Source organism: Acanthaster planci, linkage group LG12 (assembly GCF_054643075.1).
Source record: "Acanthaster planci isolate LZ-2023a linkage group LG12, COTS_SCS, whole genome shotgun sequence".
NCBI lineage: Eukaryota > Metazoa > Echinodermata > Asteroidea > Valvatida > Acanthasteridae > Acanthaster > Acanthaster planci.
This window is the reverse complement of record NC_141788.1, coordinates 11409564-11430992: the sequence shown is the minus strand read 5'-3', so window position 1 is coordinate 11430992 and position 21429 is coordinate 11409564. Positions and strand designations below refer to the sequence as shown.

The following is a 21429-nucleotide window of genomic DNA, read 5'->3' as shown; positions in this document are numbered from 1 at the left end:
TACATGTACCACCAGTGCACTCCGCATTGATCCGCGCCACGTATAGTACGTACTTCAAGGGACGCGGACCAGCCATGTGGAATCAAAGTTTTCCTATCGGTACCGGCCCGCTGTCAGTTTGTACGACACGCGACAATGTCTCAGAAAGAAAATTTGAAACGTTCCTTTCATAAGGAGCTCTGCAACTCGGCTACAAAATGCAAGAAATTGGATTTTTTTCATGCATGGGTAAGAGGTGGTGTCACCGTGTGTAGCTCCGAGATTGGCAATGTTGACAGCACCATGATTTCCCGAAATCTGTGCCAGGTGAAGATGCAGCCACGCCGGCAATGCAGGCGTCCAAATATATCTCCCGCCCAGCATTGCTGGCAACAAACAAAAGTAAAGGGTAAAAAAAATAAAAGGGCAGCAGAACTTGTTAAGCCTTATTGCTCTTGTTTTCATGTCAGGGTGGGAAGCCTAAGGGGATGGCAGGGTTCTTGGATACAATGTAGATTATTTAGCTGGTAACTTGAAAGTCTAAAAGTCAACAAAAGGGATGTGCACACATTTTCAAGTGTTTCAAGTTTCAATTTTTAAATTAATTTGACGATCATTTATGTGCAACTCATGCCCTATTCATAGAGTATAACAATTCCTGGTGTTAGGTTTTTGTCAATTTTTTTTCCACAATAAAGCAAAAGAATGCATTTTAGAGGTTGAACAGATTGTGTTTTGACAAATTTGCCTTTGGGCCCTTATCAATTTTCGACAATGGCCTCTGTGCCCTTTTAAGTGGCCTTGGTACCCCTGGAAATTTTGACTTCTCCAAGGCAAAATCGCCTAGGCCCCTAAAAAACGAATTTCGAACCCTGTACATGTACACATACATGTATATACTTCCATGCACAATCCAAAAGTACAAAAAAATACACATTGAGCTTTCAGCCAAAATGGAGACTACCAGTATTATATAAAAGCAATTATGATGTGACTGACATTTCATGTGAAAGTCCGTATATGACTGCTGAGGATGAAAAAGTCCTTAGAATCACACATAATGAATTACTTACAAATTTATGGTCTTTTCATTATAACTTCTGGTCTGATGACATTATTTTTGTATATGCATTGTACGTAGGTCATCATATAGTTGACTCTCATGAATACAAGGGCCTTGGGACAAATTATCTTGTATCATCCAAAACCTCTTTTTAAGCGAAAAGTATTTTCATACTCATACGTGTCGTTTATCAATCGTTCTAGTTACATGTACATGTATGTGGCCAATTCATACACATGTTCTTGTTGATAGTGTTGTATACTGACAAACAGACAAAATAAATCAGATTCAACAAAAAAGATTTTCAAATTTGCAAATCTAGGAAATCCAGACTATTCACTAATACAGTACATCAAAAGTCATCAAAGCAATCAAACTTAAAAGAATGGTCAACACACAAATCAGTTCACACTGTACATCTTAACATCAAAATCAAACTTATACAATCATGATTTTAATATCATGCTTGACCAGCAGCTTTGGTGTATGGTGGATCCAAATGGGAATGCAAGACGTCAGCCTGTTGACGCAAAACAAAAGTTCAGTTCATAAAAAGTCTCATTATGCCAGACAAGAATAGGGCCAACTGAAACTTCAGGAAGATGAAACCAGCACCACAGCCATGGAGACAGTATCCCTAACCGGTCATAAATGCGGCAGCCAGTCGAACAAACTATCTGTGACACAAAATAAGGCCCGTAGAATCATCAGCGCAACGACGGAGACCACACCTACTGTAGATTAATCAGGGCATAAACAGGGGAAGGTCTCAATATTCCTCAGAGATGAAGAACTGCAGACAGCAAGCTCATTAGTACATGTAAGGCTAGTGTTAATTGCAGTCTTGTCTGGAGAACTGTCTATGCTTAGCCAGCCATCAAAATATTTGAATGTTGGAATTGCGGACTGGTGTAGGCAGCCACAACTTCCACCATTCGGGTGAAGACCCTGAGGGACAATGAGAGATCGAATGGTCGAATCTCGAAAGTTCTTCTGTTGTAGATGAATCAGAGGAACTTGTAAAAACCGTAGATGGACTGAAGGCGAAAGTAAGCAGTTTGCTGATCCATTAACAATAGCCAGGATAGAGTCAACAGAGATTGAAAACCGCAGAGTGTTTGGAATGCCCCCATGCAGAACTTCCAAGGGCAAAGTGAACCTCTTTTTTTTCTTTTCTTTTTTTGTCCCAATGCTTGCCCATTCGATCTTGTCGGAAGGATTGGCATTAGGTGAAAAATATGGTCGGATGGACAGGCTCCCCAAGTGCAAAGAATAGTCAACAACAGTGGCAAGAACTTATCTGGCCTTAGTGCAGACTTGCCAGAACCTTATAATGCCCTTTGTGTTGTTTGCGTGGGCTGACAAGGGGAGGGCAGTGCCAAGCTTGACTGGTGAACAGGGTGAATGAGTGAGCTGGCTCGGTGTGATTAGCCTACAATTCCATCGCCTCTATGAGTTTTCCCAGAGATGAGCCTTTCTTATAAAGAGGGAGAGGCCAGAAATGGGCGAGAATTGCTTAAACATAGAACCGGCATTCCCATTCAGTGACAAACAGCCAGCTGAAAATCATGTTCCCAGTTCAAGAAAAATGAGTATTTTCAATGAGTTTTCTTAACTGCATGAAAAGAAAGGAATGTCCACAGTAGGTATGTAAGGTAAGTGTGCGCTAACCTTACATACACGTCGGTTAGAAGAGGGCCAGGATCCGGAGGTGAAAACAACAGGTTCAAGCTTCGGATCAAGGCAGCTGACCAGCAAAGAGAGTGACTCAGAGCAGAGCCGCAAAGTCAAGATTATAGTTCAGGAGGAAGCAATGTGATGTTAGGACGAACACAACTTCCTACAAGACGACCCAGTGGGAAGAAGACGTGGAGTGTTTGCGCCCCTTATACGTGGAAGAGTTTGCAGACAAAATCAGACAGGGCTGGACGGGCGGGTAAGAATGGCCAAGCTGCAGATCACGTCCGAAAAAAGTGTTGTGGTGTTAGGACAAACACAGCATCCTTCTGAAATACCCAGCAAAAAAAGACATGGGGCATTTACAGCTGTTACGCATGGGGGAGGTGGTGGAAAAATCATGAAAGACGTCAGCTGGGCAGAAGCGGTGGAAGAATAGCCAAGTTGCGGATCATGTTCTGGAGGAGGCTGTATGGGGTGAGCCGCAGTGGTGGGAGGCCCAAAAGCGATCTTTTGGGAAATCTCAGAGATGCCAATTTTTCAAAATGAAAAAGTGTAACCCTAGTTCTGGTTTCCCAATCAACCCTAATTTTTCGGTGCGACCCTATAAATTTTCACCGGCAAATAAAAAATAAATAAATAAAACAAAATTAAAAAATCCTGTTGTCTTTTCTTTCAAAACATAAACCAGTCAACAACTTTTTCTTGCATCAAAACACTTGTATTTACCTGACTGGTATTGTGAAAGTGTGAATTATTCTTAATCATGTTAATTGTTGATTAAATTTGCACATTAATTCTGATAAATTTTAATCACTTTCGAGGCCATTTTTGGCAACATCTGTCCCATTCAATCAGCACAAAATATTGTGAAAAATCCTTACCAACTGACCCTATTCAATCGGAAGCACAGCTATTTTTTCTTGGCCTAACTAATGTGCTTCTAGGTGTCGTAAGATCCAGTGTGGAAAATTTCATGTCATCGTTACAAAACACATTACAAAACACGAGACTTTACAATAAAGGCCCATTTTTGTGGTGTATTCATCTCTTAACTTCAGCTCACTTATTGCCATTGTGCAAAACAAGTCCAGTTGCTCACTAAATATCCAAGAATCAAATATTCAAGTCCTCTACTCCGGTAAACTTAAGCATGATCATCATGTTCGACACACATGTGTACAATATTGGTACATGTACAGTTGACTCTCATTAATACGAGGGCCTTGGGACTTACAAAATTAGCTCGTATTATCCGGACCTCGTCTTACGCGAAAACTGCCGTTTTGCATGAACTATGTATCACCAATCAACCGTAGGTAAAGCATACATGTACATGTGTACAAGTATGCATAACTTTTTGTTTAAAGGCACATAGTATCATTTTGTTACATGAGTTTGATTTTTAAAAGTTTGTTTATGAAAGTGAGATACAGTTTAATGAGTAAAGACTTGTAATAAAGAATGATTATAAAATGTAAGAACAGAGGAAGCGGAATTTCCACCAGTCATGTCGATTTGGAGCGACACGTCCCCGGCCCCGCACGCCATGATGAGATCCAGATGCACGCATGTAAGGTAAGTACTGTACATTACCATTTTAGTTGGTAATCAACACCAGAGCTGCACTTGTTGCATATAACAAATGGGAGGAAACCAGCTATTGGTAGTGTGGACAGCAGAGGGCAAATATTGGATTTTACTTTTCTTCCAAACTTGTGGTTATTTTCTTAAATATTTTGGACTGAAAACCATGGTTTAGTTATGATTTTCTTAAATTGAGAATTTATTGAAATGTCAAAATCCGAAGGAGTGATATTTTCATGTTACGGTGGGGACTGGGGAGCTGGTACTGATTTCTAGACGGAGGGTGGGCGTTTTTTGGGGGGCCGGGTGTTTGGTTACGGAACACAAATTTTATTAGTTTCCTGGGGGGACTTTGGTCTTGGGTAATTTTGGGGGCGGGGAATCAAACAAAAGATTTCTTTTGTTCACCACTGTCCTAAATACCATAGCAAATTCTAAGTTGGGTACGGGAACCCCATACGCCCATTGTTTGTCTCTCTTACAGCACCGGACACAAACGGCACGATTTGCCGAGGGAAAACCGCAGCGCCGTTCTTCTGTACATGCATAAATTATGGAACTGCCTTTCCTAATTGAATGGACCGGCTGATTGACAAGTTGCCTTCAAAAAAGGTTGTGCTAAATAGACAGATAACAATAGATTTTCACTCAGCCAGTGCAAAAAAATGCTCACCTTAACCAAAATCTCGTAACATCTGAGCTCGTGTTGCACATTTTTTCCCTCATGGGAATGTGCACAATTCAGTCAGGAATGGCAAATATGCTCATCTAAACCAGAGTCTCATCTTACCCAAGCTCGTATTACAGAAAGTCGACTGTACAATGCATAGAAGTACAGGTACAATCACATTGCATATGAAGTGCAATCATGCCCATTCTGCCCCTTGTTCATCATAGCGTTTATGGGGTGAACGGATGATTCAACCACACTGAATTTCTACTGCTACTCCCGCAGCTTGTATGCACAAACTGCGGGATGCCAGCCACACATTTCTGACACGCACATTACAAGGCCGGCTTCGTGCTAGCTTAGGTTAGTTAGAGTTTATACACAACTACATGGTTTTGTACCTTTGAGTTGGAAATCGTGTAATCTTAGTCTGGATCGTACAGTTGTAAACTGATGAAACAAATCATACAGATTATGCACAAATCGTACAAGTTGGCACAGTCTCTGATATTGCCAAAGAAAAGCACTAGAGGTGGAAGGACCAGGGGTATAGAAATTATGGCGGTGCAACAGGCCCATGAGTTCGGATGCCAGGGGTGCTGACTGGTGAGATGTGGCCCCAGATCTGCTTTTCAATGGCACATTCACCGGGACAGACCCAGGAAGTGATGGCGGGTTGGCCTGGTAGCACTTTTGTCTAGTTCATGCTGGGAGCCCGTTGATGTGGACTGGAATTTCAATGGGACTGGGTGAGCAGCAGTCAGCTGGAAAGGCGGTTGAGGCATTGACTCGCTTCCCCTACGAGTCTTGGTGAGCCTACCGGTAGCATTGGGGAGTTTGCCCAGGGAGCGCTATTCTCTGGTCCATACCTGAACACCCACGCTGAAGAGGAATTGGATGTCGGTGGGCTTAGGTGTGAAGCCGTCGCTTAGGTCAGCAGGTGAGGCACAGACTCACCTCCTGCAAGCCTTAGTGAGCCCTTACTGGTGGTGAAATGGTTGTACACAGTAAGGCTTCATCCCCTTTCTGCATATTGCAGGCAGGCATGGGGGGGTGACCAAGGCTGCATCAGCTCAGTCAGCAGCCCTGCATCTCAGTGGACTACTGTAAGGACATGGCAGTCCGTAGTCTAATGGCACATTAACCGGGACAGTCCCAGAAAGTGATGAGGAGTCGGCCCAGGTAGCGCTATTCTGTTTCATGCCCAGGTGCCCTCCATGAAGAAGTAGACTGGTAGGTTCTGTTGCCCATGTTGTGGTCTGCATTGTGCCTGCATGGCCTGGCACTGTATTCATCGGGGCTGATGAAAATGGGGGAGCGACTCTTGAGGGTGTAGTGTCTAATTCACGCCTGGATGCCCCCATTGAAAGAATGTCTGAAGGCCGTGGATTGTGGCGTGAGGCAGTCGCTGTGGCTGGCGTGGGGCCATCCTCCCCTGATCTTTGTGAGCCATGTCAGTAGAGTGACATATTCTTCGGTAGGCATTGGTGGAGTGTGTACTACCACAACAGATGTCGTCGCCCGGTAGTTGCACTAGGGGAGCTGAGCATTCGGATCACATGCACCATAGTTCAGTACCCTTCATGTGGCCATTGACTAACCATGAATCTACATGTAACAAGGACCTGTGATAATAGAACGGGCATTGGCATGGTGATCACGAACCTTGGCTTCAAACATTGACACCTCGATCTTACTGACTTGACTCCTGTCAGTCTATGGGGAAAGTTGAGGACTGCTGAATGCGTTAAGCCCCCAACAGTTCTGGGTCGCCCATTTAATCCTATGGGGCAGCGGGGACATTCGCGATTCTCGCAAAATGACAGGTACTACGCCGGTGAAAACAGCGACCTTGGCGACGTACGCACGCACTAGCCAGTCCGAGGATTGGCTTATACAATCTTTCTTTGATCTGTACGTATGCGTGCGCTCATTGAACTTGTTTTCATTGGTGTGGTTATGGTGGTGTGGTTGCTACCCGCATTTTTATGAAACTCCCGGATGTCCGCGCTGCCCCATAGTACATGTATATACATGTACTCTCGCTAGGTGATATGAGCTATGTAGAATCCAACCTACATGTACGAGCATGCAGATACCAAAAATGACACGTCCTTTAGCAATGGCAGTAAGAAAAAAATGGACGAATATGGCAGTGGCACCGCAATGCATTGTGGTAATAGAGGGCGCACTACAGTTGATCAAGTTTTTAGCGAATGGCAAAAGGCACACACAGAAATTTGCATTTACAGTGACTTTTTGGGTAGCATGAGCGCAGTGGACCCTCAACTTGGGGCAAATTGTGCTAATGAGAATAAGAAATTTCAAGTCCAGCTGGCAATTCACATTCCTTGCCTCAGGGAAGCTACATATACAGTAGATCACTTTTGGAAGGATTTTTACACATTCAAAGTATATGTCCAAAAAGTATTTGGCAGACGTACACGTAATAAAGTTTGTTGGTGGTGGCCACCCAAGAAAACTAGCGAAAAGGTTGTCTGTGTACTCCCTTCCTCCCAAGCCCAAAGGTTTATTCCTAATCTTTATAAATAAGGGGTCATTCAAAATGTTCAATGTTTTTAAATCCGATTTTCAGGGGTTCAGTGAAGCCCAATTTTTTGTTGAACTGTCATTAGACTCACATAATCAATTCTTAATTTTTAATTAATTTAATACAAAAAATCACACGTTCCCACTATTTTTGCATGTTTTTATCTCGGACATGATATTTGGACTTGAAACTGGAACAAGAGCACTATGACAAAATTAAATGTCAACAGTCCATGGGAGAACGGCTACAGATGCAAAAAAAAAAGCTTTTATGTTGAGAAGGACAATATCAGAGAGCGACCATTTACCAACTCACTCTGGACAACTCAACCCCTGAGACAATTCAACTGGTGGGACAACTCAACCGTTAAGCAAGTCATCTGTTAAGACTGTAACTCAACTGTGCAAAGCATGAAAATGATGGAATGTGTGGCAGTAACAGGGATTGCAGTTTGTCACATTGCAACTAAACTCACCCAGCATGATGTGCCCAGGGACCCAATAACGCACACATTAACTGCTGGGCTCCACGTCGGCCATCCCATCTAGTGTGGTGCAAGACTGCGACGCCAATGCAGTACATGCGCAATGGCGCAGCGCACCACCTGCAGTACACAGGTGCTGGCGTGGAAATGGTCAATCTGTCTCCCAGTCAAGGAGCTTTTTTCTTCCTTTCTCTTTTTAAATTGGGAGTGGGAGAAAAGGTATGGGCAAAGTGACTGTGAACCTCATGCACACTCATGAGGAGTCGACTTCTCTCAAGCAACAACTTGTCCCAACAGTAGAGTTGTCTATTGATTTGAGGCATGGACAGTCAAGTTGTCCCACCGATCAAGTTGTCTCTGAGGTTGAGTTGTACCAATCAAGTTGGCAAATGGTCGAGTTGTCTCAGCCCCATTTGAACCTGCGGTCATACCGGTAAGGCAGCATTCAACATGGCTGCCACCATGTATATTCATTTCCATGCCTTTGTGCACCACGTTGTTGAGAGTTTGAGCATGCGCACTCAATTAACATACAAATAAAGTTCACAGAGTCAACCTGATAACCAAAAATTGATTAGACAACATTAGACCACCTTCTCATTAAACCTAGTTGCACAAAATTTGACACGAATTCTGAAAACGTGATTTAAAAAAAAAAACACAACCAGATTTGAAAGAAAATACATCCACGATCACTCCCATCTTAAAACCATTTCTCCAGTTTATCAAAACTGACGAAATAAAGTGCTGTGTGTAGTAAGACCTGATCAAAATATTTGTAGTATTTTCAAGTTATTCCAAAACGAATATTTTGTATGAGAGTCATTTATCCATAGTAGTGCATATACCTGTGCATTGATGGAGTACATGTACGTGAAAATTGTGCATACATAAATTATGGCCGACCATCACTCGACAGCAGAGGTGGCAGCAAATCATTTTTTGCAATTCCAAGTCAAGTCACAAGTCATTATGTGCAAGTCCAACTCAAGTCACGAGTCATTAGGTCCAGTCACAAGTCAAGTCACAGGGCAAGTCAAGTCACACGTCATTTGATCTAAACACAAGACAAGCCGCAAGTCTCTTTGTCCAAGTACAAGTCAAGCTGCACATTATTTAGTCCAGCTGTTATAAGCAAACAGAACCAGGCGTCAACTTATTAAGTTATGAGTTATGGGTTTCAGACAGCTGAACACCTTTCTCCAATTATTTGACAATTCCCTTTTCACTTGTATTGTAATTAATATTATTGCAGTTTATCACATACGTGCCATATATTGGACCTCTGTTTAATCTAATAAATGTACTTTGAAGATGAAATGATGACATACTGAGGGCACTGTTTATCCTAGTCATGCGTCAACGCAAAGCATAGCAGCATATGCATGCTGCCCTGATCAATAGCTGCAGCTGGGTGAAGCAGAAGCTGCCCAAGCCGAAGTCCAACTAAGGCGTTAACTGAACAGCTTAATTAAATATATATGGCGCTGGTCGAGTAGCGTCTGACTTGGGTTGGTAACAAGTCATTTTTGGCAAGTCAAGTCACAAGTCAAAGCTGGTATTTACAAGTCAAGTAACAAGTCACCAACATAGCGACTCGAGTCTGACTCAAGTCCGAGTCACATGACTTGAGTCAGCAACTCCAATCGACAGAGAGCAAAACTGAAATTGATAAAACTAATGAAGAGCAATTCGCAATAGCTTAAACATGTACATGTAACACAGTATATTTTTCAAATGCTCTTTCAATTACATGTACCTAACAGTGTTCTAGTAGAGCCAATAATTTTCTGCAATAGCAGAAAACGGACGGAATTTGCAGAATCAACACTTTGAAACGGAATCCACTGCTTGAAAAGGAATTTTGCCGCACTACTGCCAAATAAAATGGTGGGTCGATGTCCAACATTAACATATTGTGATCAAAGACTGTTACATGCAAGACCTACTCTGTGACTTCACTGTACATGTATGATTACACATAATCTGATTTCATACACATGGAGTGGCACATTTATTATCCATTGATTTTGGACAAAGTTTTTGGACAACAGTTTTTGGTGATCACACCCCGGCCGGAAATCTGCATTTATTTTTTTAATTTTCATTACACTGGAACATTGCAAAGTATTTCCAAACACTACAGTTATTTTTCTTTTTTTTCTCCTTTTCTGGGAGGCGATGTGGTTCGGCAAATGGTTTCCGTGCATAGTTTAAAACTTGCTCTTGTATTTCATGCTTACGAAGGTATGAAGCAGAATTTGAATTTCTGAAGCTAAATTTGGGATTTGGCGAATCGGAAAATACCCATTGTGAAACGGAAAATCACTGGCTCTATTCTAGCCACAGTGGGCAGCGCCAGGCGGCACTACCCAGTACTGTAAATTTCCGCCCGGCTCTCATGTTCAAATTGGTTTAAATCAAGCACGGATTTTTCCAAAAAATAACTGAAATATTACTGAAAATGCAGAGATGCCAACTTGTATAATTAGGTGTAATTTATACGATTTCTTGAGTTTGTTTACAACTGTACGATCCAGACTAAGATTTTTTTTATTTCCAACTCGAAGATACATGTACAAAACCACACAGTTGAGTAAACTCTAAGTATATGTAAGCTACCGGTTGCACGGAGCGGGCCTCGTATGCGCACGTTAGAAGTGTGTCTCTGGCATCCCTCACTGCGTGAGTAGCGATAAAAACCAGTGTGGTTGAATCATCTGTTTGCCCCGATTAACGCTATGATGAACGGGGGTGAATAGGCACGATCGCAACGTGATTGTGTACCTGTATATGGTATATGTACTGATTTCGTACACACATGTGTTGGACATCAAGATCGTGCTAAAGATGACGGGAGTGGAGGACTGTCGAGGATTTGATTCTTGGATGTTTGGTGAGCAAATTGACTTGCTTTTCACTGTGGCAACAAGTGAGCAGAAGTTCAGGGATGAATACAAATTGGCCTTTATTGCAAAGTCTTGTCGAGAAGTTTATGTGTTTTGCAATGCATGTAACTGTGGCATGATAAACATTGCCCACGCTGGATCTTACGACACCGAGAAGCACATTAGTTTGGCCAAGAAAAACAAAAGCGCTGCTTCCGATTAAATAGGGTTGTAGGTAAGGATTTTTTGACAATTTTTTCGTGCTGATTGAATGGGACGAAAGATGCCAAAAATTGCCCCAAATGTGATTACAATAAAAACTTACCAGAATTAAAGTGGAAATATAATCAACAATGGAGTAAATTCACACTTGCATAATGCTGGTCAGGTAAATACAAGTGTTTTGATGTGACAAGTAGTTGTTGACAGGAGTTTGTTTTGAAAGAAAAGATGACAGGATTTTTTTTACTTTTTTTTTCTAATTTGCCGATGAAAATCCATTGGGCTGCGCGGAAAATTTAAGGTTGGTCGGGAAACCAGAACAGGAAAAGCAATAGGATTACACTTTTTCATTTTGAAAATGTGGAATCTCTAATTAAATGTACCAATTCGATCGTATCTCAAGCATCAGAAAGTGTTGAGAACTGCACTCACTACGCTTCGTAATCCAAAAATTTACCCAGGACTAAAATGGTCCTAGCTAGAATTCTATTACCAAGATATGCATGTGTGGAAAAAATGGAGAACAATTCAAAATTTCAATTTCAAAATATCATGTTTTTATATTCAGAAATATAATGTTCACCCCATTTTCTCAGAAATGTCACTTAAGAAACACATCAAAAAATGAAATCTGAAGCCTGATTGTATTTCTCTGGTATAAATTCAGCAAACTTTTACACAATGTGGAAGATCTCCTCAGAGGGATTTCGGTGTAGCTGTTTGCTGGCTGGCATCGCCATTTTAACAAGCAACAGAAGGCTTTGCCATATTTTAGCACATGCTCATAAACTACACGTAAGTGGAACCAGTGAACATACATGTACGTGCACCATGCATGCACTACAATACTGAATGAACAAAAATAAAAAATTTTTAAAATCAAAAATGGGGTAGGGTGGGTGGGTCAAAACATGTTTTTTAAAAATCAGAATTCGAATGGACCCTAAGGCCAAAAGAATATATACTTCTGCTTCCGGTTTCCCGACCAACCCTAAGTTTTAGGCGTGACCCTAAGTTTTTTATCAGCAAGTTAAAAAATTTATTTTAAAAACACAATTTTTTTTTAAATACAAAGATGAATCCATTTGTCTTTTCTGTCTTTACACATCATCTCTGAACAACCTTTTTTCGTGTTAAAACATTTTTATTTAAATGTTTTCCAGCTTACATTTGCATTTTTTTAACAGAAAGAGTTCCCTTTGCATTTTGCTGTCGCAGTAGTGAAAACATGCAGACAAAGCTCAGTGCATTAAAGATACACGTATGCTGCGTTGGTTTCCGCCTCGCCCTGCCCATGCAAAGAACGCGGAATGGAAATGTGGCAAAAAATGTACACTAATGATGTCGTTACACTATACTCCAGCCGTACATGCATGCAACTCTAAAGCTGTTATGTTGAAAACATTGATGTCGCAAGAAGATTTCTGTAAGTTAATTCACGGCACTTACTCTGTTGTCTTTGAGTGTATTTTGGATGTTCACAAGTTAAATTTGAGGTTGTTTTACTCGTACATACTTGAAGCTAGCATGCTTCCCCAAAATTTCCTGTTGCCCACCCATCTGGATGCATCCTGGACACTCATCATGCGATACACGGACATTGTTGGCCAGTTTGCCATTGTGATTACCAGACTAGCATTGTGCATAGTGGTGTAAATTGTCCATAATTGTCGACTGTAGAAATTTCAACATACGTGTAGATTATTAGGCAAGTTGATTTATCCCATTTGAGGCAATTTTTAGTAGCTTTTGTCCCCAGTTATGCCATTCAATCAGTACAAAAAAAATGAAAAAAAAAATAAATTCCAACCTACCGACCCTATTTTGGAGAGGCATGTAATTGGAAGCAGAACTTGAGGAGGGCAGGCTAAGTAAAAATTTTGTTGGAAGTAACTGATTTTTTGGGCCTTGTATTTCAATAGTTCATCAATTTAAAGCATCATTTGCTAACAAGTTTGTGGGCTATTTAATCATACTGTGCACCTATAACAACTAAAACGTCGTATAAGTAATGGACTGTAAACATGCATGAGCGTATACTTGTAAGACAGTTTAATACAGAGTTGCAGTTGGCTGTGATCAATGCACCAATGAGTAGCATTTGGGTGTCAAACCATAAATGCTAACTTTTGAATGAAAACATACAATATACAAATGAGCAAAATCTTACAGGATCAACTGGTGTTGGTGTTGGTTTCTCTGATGCATTCAAATGTCTATCCTCATTCTCCTCATCATTTTCCTCCTGCACTTGTACAGAGTTACTTATGTCCCCATTGGGAACAGTTTCTCCATTGCGACATGTTCCATTCAGAAGACCTGCCACATAAAATTGTAGAATTAAGTTATAATTAAATGTACAACATACCATGTAAATTTCTGCAAAAATAAATGATTCAAAATACCACAGTAAGTTTTTTAGTAATCTTTATGGCTGTATAAAATCTTCCACAACTTTTGATAACAAATGTTTAGAAATCAAACAAAGCATTTTCATGTTATGGTACACGGCAACTGGGGGCCAAAGGTCATCCAAAAACTGAATTTTTCCATATGCATATGTACATGTATGAATGGATCTGTTAAGCAAACTTGTTGAAATGTTGAAATCCGTTCTTTCTTCTGTCAAGCTGTGTTTCCCTTCTCGTTTTGAATTTCATATCCACTGCTGATGTTGAAACAATGAAATTCATGCAATTTTTTTTTAATGCAGAATGACAAACAAATGCATAATCTTACGCTATGCAAATTTAACCAAGAATATTGAACAAAATAATTACATCTTACATGATAATCCATGTCTGTGATTCACAGTAAGTCAATTGGGTAGGCCTGCTTTTTCTTTAGAATTTTGCAAAAAGAGTCGCAGCAGAGAGAAAGGAGTTGTGTACAACCAGCGAGCATTTATTTGCTTAAGTCAGTCTGACAAGCATGGTCTAACAAAGGTCAACCTATGTGTACTTAACATGCTTGCAAATGCAATTAACAATTACACACAAAAACCAGTTCAGTGACCGTCACACTATGCAATGCAATTTTTCTCAATTTGCTTTAGTTAGATATCATCTTTCTGTAATGCTTGCAACAAGGTTGAATCAATAATGACAACTGCTGCACATGTATTTATCCACAAACGGATCAACAAGAATATAAGAGCCCCTGGAGGAGAGAATGGCTCTGACCCAAACCACAAAGCATGAATGTTGGCGTGAGCCAGCACCCCCGGTGATAGATCGCTCGTTCATTTGTGCCGACCCCACCCCCTCAAGATGAGCAATTCCACCTCTCCTCCCAGGGCCTGGGCCATCCAACCCACAAATTCAATGTAATCATCTTTCAGAATAGATCGAATGGCACCAGATCTACAGCTTGGTTTTAACAAATTAACATTGGAGCCATCCATATTTCTACCTTGTCACATTTGTTCGTTGGTTCTCATTGTGCTAGTTTCTTAAGTATCGTCTCACCCCTTGACCCCCTTGTGCATACAATTGTTCCTGAACGCAAGACCAGCTAAGACAACAACAGTTGCACCCAAGAGTGGCACTCATGCCATAACACTTAGCGGACCATTTTTGGTCACCAAGAGACACCGTAAATTAGGTAATTCCTTATATTCACTATAAGTTAACAATGACTTCCGAAGAGCGGCACTATTGCCATAGCATTTAGTATACCAGTTCCGTTACCAATTGACACATTTAAGCTAGGTACATAACTACATCTACTACAAGTTAACAATGACATCCATGATCTTACATATTTTAAGTAAGTGCCTTTGTGGCTACCCAATCGTCTTCTGGGACACCAATTTGTGCCCACGGAGACAATGTGAATTAAGTTGTGTCATTCCCCTCCCTTTCGGTCCAAGGACTGTGCTGTCCTGCAGGCCTATTGTAAGATACTCAAATCAATGAAACTACATGTGTGTTGCTGGACTCGGTATCTGCCGCTTGGAGTGCAGCTGCAAAGTCTTGAATGAAAATATCGAACCCCTCATTAGATAGATGAATCCCATCCTTATGGAATAGCCAGGGGCATGATATTGTTATCTGTGGGTGGAATATCACTGATGTATTTTTCATTTTGTTCAACCAACGTCTGGCTTAGAAATTCAAAGATTTGCTAACCCAATCCAGAGCTTTCTGTGATGAGCTTTCCTTCTACCAGCTGCGGTACACCATTCTGGGTAGAATACAGGACCAAGTTACGTGGCAGTTAAGCAGGCAGTGCCGAATTATGGATATGCCAGCAACTATTGCATCACGACTGCATTTTGCTTCGAATCATCCCACGTCATTCGACCCCAAATGTACAATCAGCAATGATGGAGGTAGGTGTGCCTACAGCAGCCTCTTCAAGTCTTTTGGCAAGTCATGGAACAGTCTCCCCCCCCCCCGCCAAACCAGTGGACCTCTGCACTGGTGGTGCCTAGAGTAGCCGAATGTGTAGCCATGGCTCGGTCTTTAGCTCAAAGAATAAGACTGTCGCCGACCACCCACACTCTGTATGACCTGTAAGCCCGATGAGAATAAGTGAGGCACATAGCCCACTTGGTACACAATACACTTAATCACATTAAAGCTACAGTATAAACATCTGTGCTACATGTATCTCTGGGTGAAGATCTCCCATGGGGTTTCGCATGGGCCATTTTTGTACGGGAAACCCCCGCCGATTGATCAGTGACTTCGCTGCTTATCCTGGGGGATGTTACGTCCTAATGTACATGTGAAAAATGTCATTTTGCCATTTGCCCATTCATTTTATTTGTGCAGCAGATGCGGCGTTTAAAGCGGCTGTGGTTGCAGCACCAGTGAAGTCCAACATATCCCAAGGCCTTGTGTCACATTGCCCTAAACGGGTATTGTGTGAGGGGGGGTGCCGTCAACGATTGCAGGCTGTAGACCCAGATACCCTATCATTGCTTGCAGCGGGCACAAGTCAACAGTGCCCACTTCTATTCGTAGGGTGACAGCCCACCCCTGCTGATCGGTTTTTGAGAATGGAATCCGAACTAATAGAACCTGCCCCGATCCCTACTGGATATCTGTAATGGCCAGCACCCGTCCAGAGGGACCTCCTCTCATGGGGATCGTGAACTCCCCAACTTGCAAGAGGCCAGAGTATGCGAGCAGGAACGTGGCCTAAAACAAGACACATTCAAAGGGGGCTGTACATACAGTCCGTAATGCCGGAACAATTTGACGTAACATATCCCACGTGATGGGGCACCTAGTGTCTTGGCGCCCCATTCTGTCTCCTATGGCCCTCTTTTATCTTTTATATTAGAAAGTGATGGGTAGCGTCCTCCCAGCTATGATTGTTGTGCAAAAGAGACAGCGCTGCCACGTGCAATGCAATTATTGATGAGGCTTAGAATCCTTTAATAGACAGTGCTGCGATAAAGGACAGAACGTGGCGCTTCGTGGCCGGCCATGAGGTGTCATAGCTTACACCACTGCGGAAGTCTTGAAATGTATCTATGGCCCGTTGGTAGGCATCTACCAACCTTGGGCCTGGTGCTAAAGAAAAAGAAAGCAGCCTGTGAGCCTCATGGGCTAGATCTTCCAGAGGGAATCTGGCGACAGTGCTGTTTCTTGCTCTACGCATTAAATCATTTTCATGCCTAGCGTGAATCTGAAAGTGAATTCTTAGCATAAATTCTCCCATCCCAATTCACAGTGTTAGCTTTCAGTTTCAACATACTGCATATCGCAAGCACACTTATTCATACTTCAAAACTTACATGTACCCACCTGATGGTTGTAGCTTTACAATTTTCCCAACTAGATTTGGACGCCAAAGAAATCTGACAAACTATTCAAAATTTTATGCAGAGCACATTTCCAATTATTTTGTCGATATTTATGTGTTTGCTTTTGTACGTCGTTACATAGGGACTGAAGTACTAAAAAATCTATCAGAAATTTTTGTCAAGGAGTACATGCAGCATCATGATATGCTTAAGTTGTAGCCTGCAGTTCATTATTTAGAATTGAAAAGATGGTGAATATAATTTTGTATAATTAATTGTGATGTAGAGATGTTAAGTGTCAGTTTTTAATCCTTTGATGACATTACAAATTTATGTGAACAATAACCATCCACACAGCTACAAGCTTGTAATGTCACATGGTTCTTTGCAGTTACTGTTGCTAAGCAAACGTCCGAGAATTTGGCAATTCTTCATGCCCACGTAATCGCAATGGGCGCTCCTGTCATACAGTTGGTTTATCATCGAACTACTACATAACAGGGACAGGGCACAAATTCATCTTCTTGATCTTGCATTACATTGCCGTCCAGTTTCCAGGCTTCTTGCCTGGCAGTGAGCCATTTGTCTGGCCTGTCGATGGCTGTTAACAGAACAAGCTGAAGACCCGATGAACACCTGCTGAAACCCTTAAAATTGCAATGTGTTTCCCAAAACAAAAAGGGGTTTTTGTGAATATTAAAAAAAATATGGACATTGTGAACATTCAGAAGTTAAATTTCAAAACTTCAAACTTTTTGTCAATCGATACTTCTCATAAATGTAGGTGTACATGTACAGGTGCAGTGTCTTTTTTCTCTTTCACACAAGTTTATTGAGAGTAAAGCTTCATGTGTACGGCACAACACACAATATGTGCACATACATGTATCTGTATATATTCATAATTACCTGATGATTCCAGTCCCTCAATATTCTTTCTGGATTCAGAACTACCTGTACCACACTCTGCCTGACTTTCTTGCAAAGAATGAGGCGAGGTGATGCCATTCAAACGAGGATGTTCTTTCTCAGTCATTATGCCTTCAGAATATGTAGCAAATGGGCAGCACAATCACTCACAATTCATTTCTGGGAAAGAGTAGAAAGAAATATTTTTTTGGTGCAAATGTTTAGAATTTTACATTCCGTGGTTCAAAATTTACATGTATTAAATCAGAGCTACAAATCACAGAAGGAAAATGAAACAATCTGCAATGAATTACAGTAAAAGGAAAACCCTGCCACTTCTAGTGGGGAAAAAAATATAATGCACCATGTAGGTTAGCAGTCCTGCACTATAATCACTGGAACATGCACAAACTTCATCCAATGCACAGTATGGACATACATGTATAGTATGTGATTACACTAGTCTACTCTGGTAGACAGAAAAACAAGGGCCCACCTAAAGATCCCTGAGGGACTCCATGTTTAAGCTTAACATGGTCAGAACTGGTATCATTGATATTAATCAGTCTAGGACGATCACTCAAGTATGACCTCTTGCAGTGCATAGCTGCATGTACATGTAGGGCCTTTACAAAGTATTCATCACTGTGTCATAATTGACTGTGTCAAATGCCGAGTGCAAATCTAATAACACTACGCAGTTTGAAATTACATACATGTACCAGTCTACCTGTTTGGCAGCAACTGCAGCCATTTCTCAGATTCAGATGTGATGCGCAGTTGGAGCATGTATAGGCTTGTTAACTGTACGGCGTACGCAATGTTAGATTTCCCCTGTACAGCACTGCTGAGTTTCAACACAATATCAACCAAATGCTATGCACTTTCTAAAATAAATCGCACACTATTTGATGCTAAAATGTACAGGGTTCTCCATCTCCATGGTGCCATACTGGCTTGAAACAATTCGATTTACGCATGCAGCTTGGCAAAGTGTCCTTTGAAATATGTGTATGCAGAAATCTAGCTGGTAAACATGGAGTTAACAGGCTTATATCAAGAGCTGGGAGGCTGCAACTGATCTTTGATAAGTGCAGGTTAATGGACCTGGTTTGGTAACTGTTTATAATCTCTTTTCTGCTTAAACGCTCCATCACTTGCGCTATCAACCTCCGGATATGATTATTCATCTGAGGTTTACAAATCTGTTCACAATCTGCAACAGTCTGCATTCTTCTCAGTAAACCTCACACTTATCGAAGGAAATTTCCTGAAGTACAATATATTACAAGGACTGATAGCTGTGTGCCCTTTCAGTAAGTGTTGGCAGCATTTCGTGTGTGTGTGTTTTTTTGGTTTTTTTTCTAAATTCAAGAACAAATGTCGCTGACTTGAAACTCCTTGGATACAGAACTCCTTCATCATATACTGGGTACTCCCCATTATCGCTTTACATCGGCAACTAGAAACCCAAAATATTAAACTTACAGACTTCAAAACAGTCTCCTGAAATCTACATGAAGCTTGTCCCTTTTCACAGCCCTGTTACATACCGGCATGTGCATGTCCATGTATTCTTTTTTACATCACACACATCTGCCTCTTCAGCTTTGACTATCAGCTCCTCATCAAAGGAATTCTTAATTCTGTTTAGTAAACAATAAACCATAAACAAAGGCTTGCCTGCCAGGAATTCTGCATGGCTCAGCCAGGTTGTTGGGCAAGGAGGATTGAAACCCCCTAATAAATAATTGCCAAACTAGCCTTTTGTTAGCAATCAAAGTCTAATAAAAGGGGTACCATGGCCGCATGGCCTTGGCAATGACCAGTCTTCCAAAGGGTTTGCCATGCTCCATAAGATTACAAAGTAATATGATCACTTCAGGCCATTACTGTTTAATAAAAGTTACATATTACAAAAGTACTCAGCCGAGTACTTATCAAGTACTTTCTTACTTAAGATTTAAAATGTTAGAAAACTGAGAGTATCTAAAGTCCTCAATTTATTTTGCAATCTTACCTACATGCACTTGTCTATGTTTATTAGCTCTGTTCCCTTCTAACCAGTTAAGTATTTGGCAGAGAACCTTGGTACCTGAAAAGTACTCAACTACAAACTCATATATTGCGCAGTACTAAAGTATGCGTGATGCATTCTTGGGGCCTGGGGCGGCAGTTGAACCTCATGTTGCAGTAAGAAATTTTTGTGGAAACACACCCGCTTCAAGTACAAGTAGTACAACCTCAAATATTTAAAGCGTTCATTCACATCGAACTATCTTATTGCGTTGTGTAAGTAACAAACACCATATTGGCCGTTGTGCCCTGCAAATTTGCTGTAGTCTGAATTTGTGAAGTGTCAAGGTCAAATGACCCTGCCTTCTCAAAAAGGTAAGATGGAGGCCTTCAAAGGGCGTCAAATTTTTACAAACATTTAAATTTATCCTATTCATGTCAAACTTCACTCTTCAAATAAGAGTCCTGCACAGGTGCGACTGAAACAGCCATGATCATTCTGTGGTTTTTTCATGACGGTGAAACTTTTACCTTGCTACATACAGGTACATGTGGGTGCACATGTACATGTACACAGCATTTCCACAAATTCTATCGGCCAACATATAGAAGACATACTGTACATATAGAAAACATATACATGTATGTAGGCCTAGTTGTGCTTCTGGTTTCCCAACCAATCCTAATTTTTCAGCGCAACCCTAACGTTTTCAGTGGCAAATTAGAAAAACAAATTTCAATGTCTTTTCTGTTTTTTTATTGACACCGTAGAACAGAACCAAGCATTTAAAAAAAGGAACTAAAAACCGCACAATCTCCGCTTCGTCCAGTGTCGTCTCTATTATTTAATTCTTGCGTCTGAACAGTTAGCCTGCGGGAGTTTCCCCAAATTTTGGGTAGCAACCGATGAAAATAACTGCAACAAACGCGCGTGTATGGTCTGATCAAAGAAATAATAGTGTAATCTGATTCTCTGACTGGCCTGTGCATGCGTACAATTTGCGTAGGTAAGCCTATCAGTATCACCATGGTTATTGTTGTTGACGATAAATACAACACAAGCAACCCACTGTCAAATATAGACCATGTTCATAACATTTGCCTTAAGTTGTTAGAATCGGAACCTCTGACATGTCTGACTTGGCCGGGTACTCAAACTGTCAATGTTTTTATTTGTTGCATACGCTTCTACTGGTGTTAACAACATGGTTAAAACTAAAACTTAAAAGAAAAGAATGAACAATAATCAGAGGGGCGTGTGAAAATGGGTCAATGTGGAAATGGGGCAAAGTGGGAATGGGGGAAGTGATTCTAGAGAGGCCTAGAGAGTGGTAAAGTGGAAACGAGGCGAAGTGACCGACATCCGGGCCTAGGCTACTACTAACTAGGTTTATCGCCAAGAGTTGTTCGCAGGTACAGTCTTTGTCTTAATTCAGCCCCCTGAGCCCGTACACACTGTCACTAGGGCCGAGGCCTATGTCGCAATGCAATGTAACGTTAGGCCTAGGTCCCGCAATGTGAAGGACGACGTGGGCCTTCTCCCTAATTTATAACTTGTCCTAAGAACTCTTTCCACATACGCTATTAAATTATGTCAAAATGTACCTGTACTCAAGCTTTACTTT

General features: G+C 41.3%; 1 protein-coding gene across 1 annotated transcript in view; it reads right to left on the bottom strand.

Moving 5' to 3' along the window:
- The window catches only part of LOC110980179 (dynein axonemal heavy chain 2-like), a 281550-nt gene that overhangs the window by 259925 nt on the left and 196 nt on the right, over window positions 1-21429 (bottom strand). The window contains 2 exon segments of the mRNA XM_022236585.2: window positions 13292-13440; window positions 17789-17968. Of these exon segments, the coding sequence (XP_022092277.2) occupies window positions 13292-13440; window positions 17789-17915 (276 nt within the window). The 5' untranslated portion in view covers window positions 17916-17968.